The sequence below is a fragment of the Cornus florida genome, unplaced genomic scaffold (genome assembly GCF_030987335.1).
Source record: "Cornus florida cultivar Cherokee Brave unplaced genomic scaffold, ASM3098733v1 CherokeeBrave_3.0.0_Hap2_Chr08, whole genome shotgun sequence".
Taxonomy (NCBI): Eukaryota; Viridiplantae; Streptophyta; class Magnoliopsida; order Cornales; family Cornaceae; genus Cornus; species Cornus florida.
In genome coordinates, this window is record NW_026775578.1 from 14,752,086 (window position 1) to 14,765,590 (window position 13,505).

The window sequence follows — 13,505 nt, forward strand, 5'->3', positions numbered from 1 at the left end:
TTGTGAGTCAAAAAATTAGATGAGTTCCAATGGTTTGAACACCATTGGGCTAAATCTGTCCAACAATTAGGAAGAATGTAGAACCGAGCAGTGTTTTGAATGAAACTCCACACACGTGAACTCTAAGTGCAATTAAAGAACAAGTGGCGCATAGATTCATTTTCTGCTAAACAAATATAACAACAATTGACATAGTGTTGATTGAGCATTGACTTAGAATCAAAGGTGTAAAGCCTTCCTCTCACAGCTAGCCAAGAGATGCAGTTGTGCTTTGGTATGTGGTGCTTAAACCACATAAGATGCTTCCAAGTAAATATAGAGCCGGGATGGAGGAAGGAAGTAAGAAATAGTGTGGGAAAATGAGTAACCTTCTGTGGGACTGGGTAACCACACAATGCTATCAAGCTCATCAGATGGTGTAGGAAGAGAGAGTAGCTGGTTGATGAATCTTTGGGATTGGAAGAACTGTGGGTACTGAATTGAGGGGGGGACCAACCAATGATTAATGGAAATTATGCTATGTACTATGGCAAAGGTGTCCAGTTGAAGAATTTCCATATCATTCAGGCCAAGTTGCCTAACTATAGGACCATCAGGTAACTAGAAACCATAACATGGTACCAGCTCCATTCCCCACCTTATACCTTATAATACCTCTTGCCATATCCCTTAGTTTTAGAAGCTGCTTCCAAAAACCTGAGCTGAGTGCAGTTAGCCTAACTGTCCAAACACTCCCAGTCCAAACGTTTCCAACCATAGTCTCTTGGTGGCTTGGTCTTGTTGTTATCATATTTCAATGTTGTTTAGTTTTCAAGCATTATTTTAGTTTAAACTGTATTATTTTTCTTTTTTCACACCGAGAAAAGAGAAAAATTATAAACCTAACATTATGAACATTATAAGCCACAATTTCAAATTAAATTGATAACTCCCTGAGGTAAATTGTAGTGTTTCCAATTTTCGCCATTTTTCATTTTCTGGAATTTTCTGATTTTTCGAGAGTACTTTCATCTTTTCTCATTTTACATGCCGGACACAGTGGAGTGTGCTGGGTGTGATACCTCTCGGATCCGTGACACGGATTGATCAGGCCCAAGCCCAAACTCGAGGGAATATCAAACAATTAAAGTATTTTAAAATGAACACAAATGACAAAATGAAATAGGAATAAATAATAAAAGCTGAAAAGAACACTAATATAAAATCCTCAACCGATAAAACTTAGTAAAATCCAACTGTCAAAACCTCTATGATTACAACTCGGGAATCCATCTCTAGTGGACCCCTAAATAATAATCCAAACTGAAATAAAAACAACTGAAAGAAACATCCAGTGATACGCTATGGAGAGAGTCCTACGTAGTCGGTGGAATGGAAGTTCGTATTTGCTCTGCACGACCAAGCTCTAACCCTAGAACTGACGAGCACCTGAAAAACAAAAGAGTGGGTTAGGCCCACATGCAAGTCCTAATCTAACTGTAATCCATACAGTGCCTGATACGCAGATACATCCTAGACACCATCAACATAACTAGATAATCCATAAATATACATATATATACACACTAAGGACATTCACTGGACTACAGTAGGGGTCTCAATCTGAATAGAAGGCAACATGCAAAAACGCACCCAAAGATGGGCATGAGTACCTAGACTTAACAAGGTACACTTACCTACTATATCCAGCTACGCATCCACTGCATATACGTACCCTAACCAACGACTTTAAGACTCAAGCTCATATCGTGGTACCATAATCATATATTTAAAGTCCGTCCGAATCATAGTATGTCATTCAATTATTCAATGAGGAGACATACAAAATACCGTCCAAATAAGCTCTTAACTTATTCAGCTGATGTGGCTTAACTACAATCAATTAATCCAGGAAGTCACTTAACCTAGTCAGTTGATTCGACTTAAACACATTAATGGATTCAATATTTTACAATCCATACTTTCCATCCGGTAGGTTAGGTTAGCGTTCTTAAGCTAAACCATCTCTAGTATGCCACCATTCCATACCGGTGCATACAATCTTCCATAGCCATGTAGATTATAACACATAAATAATTATTAAGTGATTTACAATCCAAACCCTCATCCAAGTAATTGCAGAAGAACAGTTAATATTCTAGCAATTTAAATCCGAGCAATAATTCAAGTAATCGCAGAAAAAGATTAAATCTTTCAACCATTAATATCCAGAGCATGCATATAACACATTTAATAAGCAGATGACCCTAATATGCATTTAGAATCAGTATATAAACACATGACATTCCACAGGATTCCAAAATTTAGCCTAAGCAACCAAGTCTTCTTCCATCCATTAACCGTATACAATGTGCGTAACTTTTATATAGTTTGTTCCGTTAATTCAAAGGCAAGCTTTGATCAATCAAGGATCCTATTAACACTCAAAATTAGCTTCTTAATCACTCTGGAAGGTCCCGGAATTTTCAACACAGTTCAGACACTCAAACAACTCCAAACAGTTTATCAATTACACCTTCAGGAAGCAGTTTAAGAGAGAGCTTGCTCTAATTTTTAAAGAGCAAGCTCTTTGGAATCCTAGAGCCGGCTCTACAATGGGGGAGCCGGCTCTTTGCATTCCAGAGCCATCTCTCTCCTCCTCCTCGAGCCTTCTTCAACCTCTGTTAGCCCTGGGACTTTCTGCAGTGTTTCCGGCCATTCTCAACCTGTTTATTTGGTTTTAAGCCGGTCCTAAGAGTCCTAACTATGTCCAGTATAATCCCCAAAGATGTGTTTATAGCAGTTGAAAACAAATACAGAGGTTACAAGTTCTACAGATTTCTCATGCTTTAAGAAACATACAGATAACAGATATGCACGAACTGTAATTGTATAAATTTTAACACCTACAGAACATTGATATAACATCTATTATACATAAGAAACTCAGTTAATGCTTAATTAAATCCTAGAGGCTATCTAGGTGCACAGAACACATGAAAGGGAAGAAGAAAGAAAAGAACTTGCCTTTAAGTTTCAGATTTGAAACTCTAATTCCATAGTTTCTGAATGCTACGTTAGTGTCCTATACTGCAGGTTTACTCCTCCGGTGCTTTGGATCTACCCAGAAACAACCCTATTCCTTTCTCCTTGAACTGCTCTGTGTTTCCTCCTCTGTATCTCTCTACCTCTCACCCCGAGAATAAGGTTTGTTTCAACCCTAGGCAGAACGTATACATGTATATATATAGACCTATAAACCCTCTAACCTAATTCTAATTGTAATCCACGAATAAAACTGATACCATAATTAATTTAATACTAAGTCGGCTACACATTGAAACCTAAAACCTAAGTCACGATACACAACGTAAATAAATAGTTATCAATTTAACTAATTAATTAAAATAAGTAATATTATTAACAATTTAGTAAATAATAGCAGTAATAAAACAAATAAAATCCAACTAATTAATTAATGAAGCTAATTAAACAATCACAGAAAATAAACAATTAACACAATTAGATAAGCATTAAATAATTAACTAATTACGCAGATAATCACAAAACAAACAAATAAATAAAATGCACTGAAACAAAAAAAAAAAAAAAAAAAAATGCAATAAAGAAAAATGAAAATGCCGAGACTATCATTTTAAAATTAGGGGTATTACACCGGGTGTGTCTGAGAGCTGGTTGAGGAATTTCATTGAGTTCAGGACTATTTGAAATGTAATGGCCGGACGGTCCCGTGTGGGACCCACTACCGAAATTGTTGCATATGGGGATTTTAATTGGGTACATTGTATTCCATGCATATTTATTTTATGCATATTTTTATGATTGTATATCATTTTGTGTGGTTGTAAAATAAGTAGCCTATATATATATATGAATTTATGGTAGAAATTAAAATTAAAAGAAAAATCTTTTAGAGGGGACCCACCATCACCCATTTTGATGGTCATGAGACCATGTTTGGTCTCATTTTTCTCACCTTCTCTCGTAAGCTCTCTCTTCTCTCTCATTTTTTCACTTTTTCTTTTTCCTTTTTCTTCACAACTTCAATCTTTGATTTTTCTCCAACCATTTGGAGATTTTTGGTGCCGTTTGCGGTAAAACGGAGAGCACGGCGAGATCTACACATTGATATGAACAATTCACACTTTTGGCCACCATAGGATTTTCGAAATATAGGGCTTGGAATTGGGGGTTTTGCATTATAAGAGGTAAGAGTTTCTAATTTACTTTTTCTTGGGCTTTTTGTGAATTAATCGTCTTAAAATTGTGGTTAGCATGCTTGATTTGTGGAAATTTCATGCTATATTGTATATATGTTGTGCCAAAGTTGTGACTATGTGTTGCTTGGTATATATGATGATGAAACATGCGTAATTGATGATTAATTTGTGCTCATTGTATCTTTGGTACTAAATTTCATGACTTGAAAGTATGAATTATGCCATAGAAATTTTGTGAAGCATGTGACTATGTGTTAGTTAAAATTATATGAAAAAGCATGCTTAATTGATGATATTACTTGCCTATGGTGTGGAAAATGCTAGATGTTGTGATATGGAAGCATGATGTTTATTTTTTTGAAATTCTCTACAAGGCATGTTATATTATTAATGGCTGATTTGTGAAACATGAAATCCTCCATGGGTATGGCATTGAAAGACATGATGTATTACATGCATGACATTGGATGTGATTTAAAAAGGAAAGAAAATAATTTTGGGAAAAAAGTTTTGACGAAAAGTTTGCGAAAACCCGGTCACCTAGGAGTTGCCTTGGGACCGTGGCGTTAATGTGACCTAGAGGGAACTAGGGAGACTGCCCTAACGTGGTTGAGTTAACTGGAACCCAAATGACACCCTGAAGTTACCTTGTGGTCAGGGATAGTTAGCCAATCTTTCTCTCATGTCGCCATGGAGCTGCCATAGGATGGGTTGCATTAACGGTTTGGAAATGATGACAGAAAAGGTTTTAGGAATAGGGAGTGATATGGCATGGTATTGCATTCCATAGTATGGCATGACTCGTTAGGACTTGGATTGTTTGTTATTGATATTATGGTTATATTTTTTCCCCGGAGTTGTATGATCCCGTTCTCTTTTGCTCTATTCATTGTCTGGATTCATAGGGTCACAAGAGGTGTGTCTTAGGCATCACCTACTGAGCAATTTACTAACCCCTTTATTATTAACATTTTTCAGGTCTCGGAAGGGAAGTGGCGAATGATGTTCCACCACAGGCTTAGACGGGATTTAGAAGATCTATTTTGTCACCTTTTGTAACCGAGTCCTTTTTTGTATAACTTTGTATATTTAGTGATTGTAATTGAGACTATATTATTTTGTAGTAACTTGAATTATTTTGTAAGGTTCCTTAAGGTATGTAACGAACTTATATTTATATGTTGAGAATTTGAAATGAAGAATGACTTATAAAAGAAATTCAATGTGATAGGACTCATTTTGACTTAAATCGGTGTATCAAACACATATGTAGTTTCTATTTGAGTAAAATTAGATTTTCTTTTGATTTTTAATTCAATTAAACGTACCTTTATAAAATAAAATAAAATCAATTAAAAATTACGGTTATAGTATAAATTAATTTGCTTTCAATTAAATATCTTCTCTATAATGGAATATATATTCATTCATTGTTATAAAGTTTGTTTTAGACTCAAATACTTTTTTTAATTCCTAATCACATACAAATGAGCAAAGGTAAAATCTAACTACTAATATGTTAAATGTTAAAAAGAAAGGTAATTATGTCATAAAAATAAGTATTCTTTGATGCAAGGACTCTTTTGTAAATTAATTTTAAAAGAAAACTATAATGGAGCGCATTAGCACATTGGTGGAGTGCCAATATCAGCTCATTTTATTTATCAGCCAAATAAAATTATCTTTATGGGAATATTTTTGTTGATTAAATAGGTGGAATATGCCTCCATAGATGACATGGATTTGATTCACATCCAAATAGAAATCTTAACACAACAATGTTGGGGATGGAATTGGATTTACAAGAATATGATGTTGCTTGCTCTATATTATTTTTATTTTTTATCAATTATGGTGGTGTCAGACTTCTTAAAATACTCCTTAATTCACTTTCGAGTACAGGCAATACCCCCAACTCACATAGATTGGGCAAATACAGAAAAAAAATCTCTAAAAGTGGTACTGATGAGATTCGAACTCTCAACCAAAATCTTTATTATTAGACTATTCCTTTAAAATTTAATTTGAGCTTGTTCTATTTCATTCTCTAGTTTCTATGAGCTTAGACTATCCCAAGATGTAGTATTTTTTTTTTGGTCTTTATTCTAACTTTATCCCTCCATTTGTGTGACAATTGATAATTAGTTGTCGCCCCATATGTTGTAAATAAGATAAGTAAATGACACTCATATGTTGTAAATGTCAGAGTTTTCATATTTGAACTCTAATTAAAAATGTGTAGAATTGTATGAAAAAATGGTTTGATATTCTTATTCCACTGATTGAAGCATTCTTGGAAAAATGGTGCACAATCTCCCATTACGCAAAAGTTGGAAAAGAAGAAATACAAATTACATCAAAGTCAGAAAATAACAAAAGAAATACAAGTAACAGCAAAAACAAATGAAAGAAAAATACAGATCAAAATTACAAAAAAAAAAAAAAAAAATGAAACTCATGGTTCAATCTTTACACTTGGGAATTATTACGGAGGCACTCAAAGCGTCGATTACCGCCGTTCAATCTGACTCAGCAAAATCATATCAGGCACCAAACAAATGAACTCCAGATGTCCATGCTGGCACAATCATCACCGTCTATTGTCACAAAAGAAATGATGCTGCAGCCACAGAAACTCCAATAGTCACCACCATTCCATGCATGGTAGTAAGACTAACTGCACCAGAGGCAACGGCGTCTGCACCGTCATTGGAAGAAGAGGACGTTGGACTGTTGGCGGCGGCGGCCGGTATCGCCTTCTTCGCCTGAGGACCAAAAATTTTGGAAGGAAGAAGAACACTGTCGACCTGATACACAGCAAGCTTGCCATCCGTATAGACTGTGCCAGATACTGAAGCTTTCATAACGCCGGTTGATACCGTCACTTGGTTGCCGGTGGTCGTCACGTTAAGCGGGAACTGATCGGGAGCGGTATCACCGGCTTGTGTCCGCAATGGATTGCTCACAGTTTGGAAAAGTGTTGTGGTGATAAAGGTAGGTAGGAAATGAAACTGCACGAGCTCGGTCTGCTGTAGATCGTTGAGAGAGTTGATAGTGCCGGATGTGAGGGTCGAAAACGCGCTATCGGAAGGTGCAAATAGAGTTAGGCCATTGTTTGAGTCCCTGAGCTCGCCCTGCTCTTGATCGCCCACATGGGTATTTTTCAGAAGCCGGACAAAGAGGGTAAAGTGGCCATCCTTTTCCAGGATTTTGATAATGTTGGCGGTACCAGGCGTTGGGGGCGCTGCCGTGAGGGGAACAGTCGATAAAGACGGGGGTGCTGCCGGGGACGCTGCTGGGGACTGAGCTAGGGTTGTGCCGAAATGGAAGTGGAATAGTGATGTAAATGAGAGAAAGAAGAGAATTCGGTTCATCATTTTCTTGGTTTTTGGTGTGGCCTTGAAGGGTTGCTGTGAATTAATGGATATAATAGAGATTAACTAAATGGAGGAGTGGGATTGAAAGATGTGTTGTGTTGGAGATGAGAAAGAGGGGGAGAGATTGAGAGGCTTTATGGAGAGAGTGGAAGGATGGTGTTAGGTGAAGTGCCCATTTCAGCCGAAAACCAGTTCACATCCTAATGTGGTACGGTGGATATATATCAAACAGGTTGCGTGGTTTTATCATTTGATATATTAAGTATGAGTGCTACAACAATTTTTTTTAGGTAGGATGAAAATTTATATGGCAATCAAAATCGATGAAGAAGTCCAATAATATGTTTGATCTAATCAAGCAATATTGAGCAACAATCACGAGTGGTGGCAAGATTATTCTTCAGATTCTTAAATTTTTGACAATCCTTTGAAAAATAAAAAGTCAATACCGTTAGGCCACTGACTCGTTAATTTTTATAACATTATCAATATAGCATTCTTCCGTTGCATCACATCTGTAGCTAATTACCATTGGAAGACAAATATCAACTTGTATAGTGGCTGGAAGATTGACTTCGAAATGCCAATGTTTTGGGATAGATTTTTAATTTCATTTGCAAGCATCAAATTGCAAACAATGCAGAACCCATCAACTGGGCAACTAGGGAATTTTATGGGTGGTTTGAACCCAAATGGCCGGGTCGACATTGAGGTTGGGTGAATTTGCATAGAACCTAATTTTTTTTTTTTTCAAACATAGAACCTAAATTCGAGTTTGATCAAATTGAATATAGATAAGTATGTACAGTTTGGCCCATTAAGGCAGAAGGACCCAACAACAAGGCTATAAGACTAAGCGCAACACAAACTAAACAACAACTAGTCCAACAGATAGGCCCAAAACCATAGCCCAACATTTTTATGAGTTACAGAGGAGACCATGGAAAACATAATACTTATCTTGCTGCTGGTCTATTAGAGAAAAACTTTAATTCTCCTGTTATATTGATGATACGTAGTGATGGAAACCACTAAATAAATACATTTTTTCTTATATGACAAAATATAATTGGTGGATATAATTGATGATGTGGTCGGTATAATTAGTGTAAGAAAGTCTTTCTCTATTGGTAACGCAGAAGGTAATAAAAAGCTGACAACTGACCAAATGTATTGGCGATATATATTATATACCAAATTGGTATAAAACTCGTGTAATATGCACAATATTTGTAGAATATTTGTGTTGATTATATTGGTTGAATATGCCTTGATATATGACATGGATTATATCCACATATGGATTGGAATCCTAACATTTAAATGGTGGATATATATGAATATATATCCACATATGAATATATTTTTACTTGTATCTTTCTTTTTTTTAGTAACTCTTAGAACATTTTATAATCACTAATAAGCACATGTAGTATATTCGTCCAACAAGCACACACAATTATGAGAAACTTTTTAAAATGAATTAAGGAGATTCTACCTTTCAACTTTTAAATTATAGTAGAAGAATTTTTGTCATTGCACTATCCATTTGGAATTTATGCTTCCTCTATCTCATTCATTCCCTAGCGTGTCCATAGGGAAAGAAAGCGGCCCCGGGGGGGGTGGGGGGCGGGGGGAACACTTGACTGTTATAACAGCATTTTTTTGTCTTTATTTACAAATAAAAAAACAGCATTTTTTTTGTCTTTATTTACAAATAAAAAAGCATTTTATTTCTTTTGTCTAACTTTAGCTCTCCATATGTGTAACCCAACATGTTCTAAATAGTAAATAACATAAGAAATGCTATTGGTATTGCAATTTGAATCCTACTTTTAGATAAGTGTGGTAGTATTGTCGGAATGGAAAGGGCCAAAACGTTTCAGTGCTCCACTGCTCCACCTTATGATCTTGAGTTCAATTCTTCCCTTTTTCTAATTTCCTAACGACGAACTCGATGAGGTAAAAAACAAAAATTAAATACTTTTTTTGCAAGGTGTGGAGCTCTCATTTAACACGTCAGTCAATTGTTCTAAATTCACTGATTGAAAAGCATTCCTGGTAAAAATGGTGCACAATCTCAAACTGCATGAAAGTTGGAAAAGAAACAAAGAAACACAAATTACATGAAAATCATGTACAAGTAACAGAAAGTACAAAAGAAATACAAGGAACAGCAAAAACAAATGAAAGAAAAATACAGATCAAAAAGGGTAGGGGGAAAAAAATTTAAAATATTACAATTATTGGGAGGCACTCACAGCCTCGATCACCACCGTTCAATCTGACTCAGCAAATCATATAGGCACCAAACAAATGGACTCCAGACCCAACTCCCTGTATTTCCAGCTGGCACAATCATCACCGTCTATTGTCACAAAAGAAATGATGCAACCACAGCAACTCCAATATTTACCACCATTCCATGCATGGTGAGACTAACTGCACCAGAGGCAACGGGCTTTGCATCGTCATCGGAATCGGAGGAGGAGGTTGGACTGTTGGCTGCGGCAACGGGTGTCGCCTTCTTATCCAGAGAACCAAAAATTTTGGAAGGAAGAAGCACACTGTCCACCTGATACACAACAAGCTTGTTGTCCGTATAGAGTGTGTCAGTTATTGTAGTGTTCATAAGGCCCGTCGACAACTTCTCTTGGCTGCCGACGGTGGTCACGTTAAGGGGGAACTCACCGGGACCATTTTCTCCGGCTTGTGTCCGCAATGGATTGCTCACAGTTTGTAACTGTGTTATGGAGAAGAAGTTGGGTAAGATATGAAACTGCACTAGCTGGATTTGCTGTTTATCAGGGAGAGAGTTGAGAGTGCCCAGTCCGAGGGTTGAAAACGCGCTATCCGTCGGTGCAAATACAGTCAGGCCACTGTTTGAGTTGCTGAGCTGGGAATTGATCGTCTCACCCACATTGGTGTTTTTCAGAAGCCGGAGAAAGAGCGTAAAGCGGCCACTCTTTCCGAGGATTTTGGTGATGTCGGCGGAGGGAGTTGATGCTGTGGGCGCTTCCGTGGGGGTAGCAGTCGGTGCCGGTACTGGTGCTAACGGGGGTGCTGGAGGGGACGCTGCAGGGGACTTTGCCGGGGACAGAGCTTGGGTTGTGCTGAAATGGGAGTGGAATAGTAGTGTAAGTGAGAGAGAGAAGAGAATTAGGTTCATCATTTTCTTGGTTTTTGGTGTGAGCTTGAAGGGTTGCTTATAAGAAATAGATATACAGAGATGAACTAATTAAATGGAGGAGTGGGCTTGAATGTTGTGTTGTGTTGGAGATGGAGGAGAGATTGAGAGGATTTATAGAGAGAGAATGAGAGGATAATATTAGGTGAATTGCATCCATTTTAGCAGAAAATGAGTTAGCATCCTAATGTGGTACGGTGGATATCATACAAGCTATAGGTTGCATGCTTTTTTCAGCTGATATTATTAAGAATGAGTGCTACAAACTTTTTTTAGGATGAAACTTCTTGTCGCCATCAAAATCCACATCAATGCATAAGTCGAATAATATGTTTGATCTATTCAAGCGGTTTTTAAATTTATATATAGCATTTTTTTTTTTTGAATGTATTTAATAGCTTTTTTGTGGTGATGTGGATTTTTACGGTTTTGTGTGGATTTTTAGCTAATTTTATTAGGGTATGAAATAGAACTGGAGTGACCAAAAATATAATTCAATCAGAAATTTAACTTAATGGATCTGGTTTTAGATTTTGAGTCCAAATTATAAAATAGGCAAAATATGGATATTAAAAGATTCACCATAGATCTAGGTTGGACTCAATATGAATGGGCGTAATATAATTAGGATTTAACTTGATATTTGATCCAAAACATATATATGCATTTTACTTTCTTAGAGTACTTGTGTTGAATTATATAGGTCGAATATGCCTTGGTATATGACAATGGTTCAATCCACATCTGGATAGGAACCTTAACAGTAAATGTGGCGTTTGAGTTGTACGGAGTATTTTCACGAATAGTTGTTGCTTGGTCTATATATATATATATATATATTTTGGCCGATAATAATATTGTCGGTCTCTTACCGTACTCCATAATTCTTTACCGAGCACACGAAGTTCCTTTGTACCACATGCACAGACTAATTATCTACAAAATTGCCTGGGAAAGGGACCTCAAGGCTTTCTTCGATGGGCTCAGGCCGCTCTCGTTATCCCTATTATGGTTGATAAATGACTTTCTAGGCATTGCCTCTAGTACGAAGTAGTTTTATTTTCTTTTAAATGCCTTTTTAAAATTTGTGTCCCAATACAAAAACCTATAAAGCAACCGAACAACACTCATCAACACCACCTATTACACCTATGCACAACCAAAACATATCCCATCAATCTCAACTACAAAAACTCCACAAAGGTCATATCCACACCAAGCCTTGGTTGTGTTTGCATAAACTCCACCAAACAACATCACACATACTTAATTTGCATATATATCCCACCAGTCAGATTCCTTCCTATTCCATCAAAGTTAATCATCACCTTCCTTAGCCAAATTAAGTACCAACCGAAATCCATACCATACAAGCAACATTCAATCATATGACGGAAACCCAAAAAGAATCCCATTTTTTTTTGCAATGAAACTGAAAATTCATCAAAGTAAATTTGGAAATTACACATTAACACAGCTAAATCCCAAACTTATTTCATATTCGTTAAAGAGTTCAAAGTACAAAGTTCCCATCAAGCTTAAATACTAACACAACCAAGGCATATTCCACCAAACTCAAATTGTAAGAACGTGAGACTCCAAGCAGCCAAACAAAACTGAAAACACAGCAAAAAAATTTAGTTGGTAATATTTTTTTAATAAACTAAACTATGTAACAGATATACATTAATGTCAATGACCATTTACAGTTTTAGTTACACGAATAAAAGGGAATTAGATGTTCCACTTCTGAGACACAAGTTACTGAAATAATCACCCACTAAAATACAAAGTATGAGAGAAGAAATACATTAATGCCACTGAACATTTGCAGTGATGATCCTTTATGCTGAAGTATTAGAGCCTAATTAAATTCATAGGTATATTCTGCATATAAAGTTTGTTTAACAAATAAAAATTTGTAGAATTGAGAGATATTGTGGTTTTATTATAACAATGGAAATAATATAGGAACTACAGTATTAGATTAAGAACGAGACTGAAATTTTTATTACATAGGATGCTTCATTTGCTGCTTTTGTCTATGAAGTGTACCTTTTGAAAAACATGGACTGTTACCCCACTATATGAACTGGTCCTGGCCAAGTTGCAACCTCCAACAAACGGAATGTGAATAAATAACAATTGATTACTTATCAAATGAGTTATTAAGACTCTGTGATGAAGAACAATGGATCTTTGGAATAGAAGACCAGCGATTATGATGCTCTATGTCTCGGGCCAAAACTTAGAGATGTTCATTCGTCTAACTGATGGTTTGTAACAAAGCATATGAGATCTTGGGATCTCTAATAATCTATGCAAGCCGATGTAATTTCATTTTATTATTTATCTCTCAACATTATGATGCTCTAAATATTTCTTAGTACTTCTATTTGTATGAACCTTCTTTTTAACTTTGTTTTCAACAACAGATTTAAGTATAAAGGAAGAGAGAAGCAAAACAGGCCGAAGCTGAAAACCAGTCTGTAAGATATGGCAACAGCATAGTAAACTATTTGGCATTAATGGCCTGGTTGACGAAATTAACAAACTGGACAATTCAAATTTTGCCTTATCTGCCCCAAAAAATCAACCAAGTGATCCAAATTGATCCCATTTATTGAATTAGTAAGGGTTCAATTATACATCTAACTCTCAGTAGATATATAGAGAGAGCTTGGTGTCATTTTCCTCGTACAATTAATGATCCCCTTTTTT

The 13,505-nt window shown here is 36.2% G+C and overlaps 2 protein-coding genes across 2 annotated transcripts; both read right to left on the reverse strand.

Annotated features, from left to right (window-relative positions):
- Positions 1-6,385: 6,385 nt before the first annotated feature.
- Positions 6,386-7,686, reverse strand: LOC132268432 (fasciclin-like arabinogalactan protein 12). Its single transcript, XM_059769281.1, has one exon. It carries the CDS (start codon positions 7,595-7,597, stop codon positions 6,824-6,826), a length of 774 nt encoding a protein of 257 aa, XP_059625264.1. The 5' UTR covers positions 7,598-7,686; the 3' UTR covers positions 6,386-6,823.
- Positions 7,687-9,609: 1,923 nt separating this feature from the next.
- LOC132269761 (fasciclin-like arabinogalactan protein 11) lies at positions 9,610-10,769 on the reverse strand. Its single transcript, XM_059771009.1, has one exon. The coding sequence runs from the start codon at positions 10,767-10,769 to the stop codon at positions 9,972-9,974; it is 798 nt and encodes a 265-aa protein (XP_059626992.1). The 3' UTR covers positions 9,610-9,971.
- Positions 10,770-13,505: the final 2,736 nt, after the last annotated feature.

What these genes read in the sequence shown, in the direction of transcription:
- LOC132269761 (XM_059771009.1), bottom strand. Translation starts at nt 10,769, where the DNA reads ATGATGAACCTAATTCTCTTCTCTCTCTCACTTACACTACTATTCCAC.
- LOC132268432 (XM_059769281.1), bottom strand. Translation starts at nt 7,597, where the DNA reads ATGATGAACCGAATTCTCTTCTTTCTCTCATTTACATCACTATTCCAC.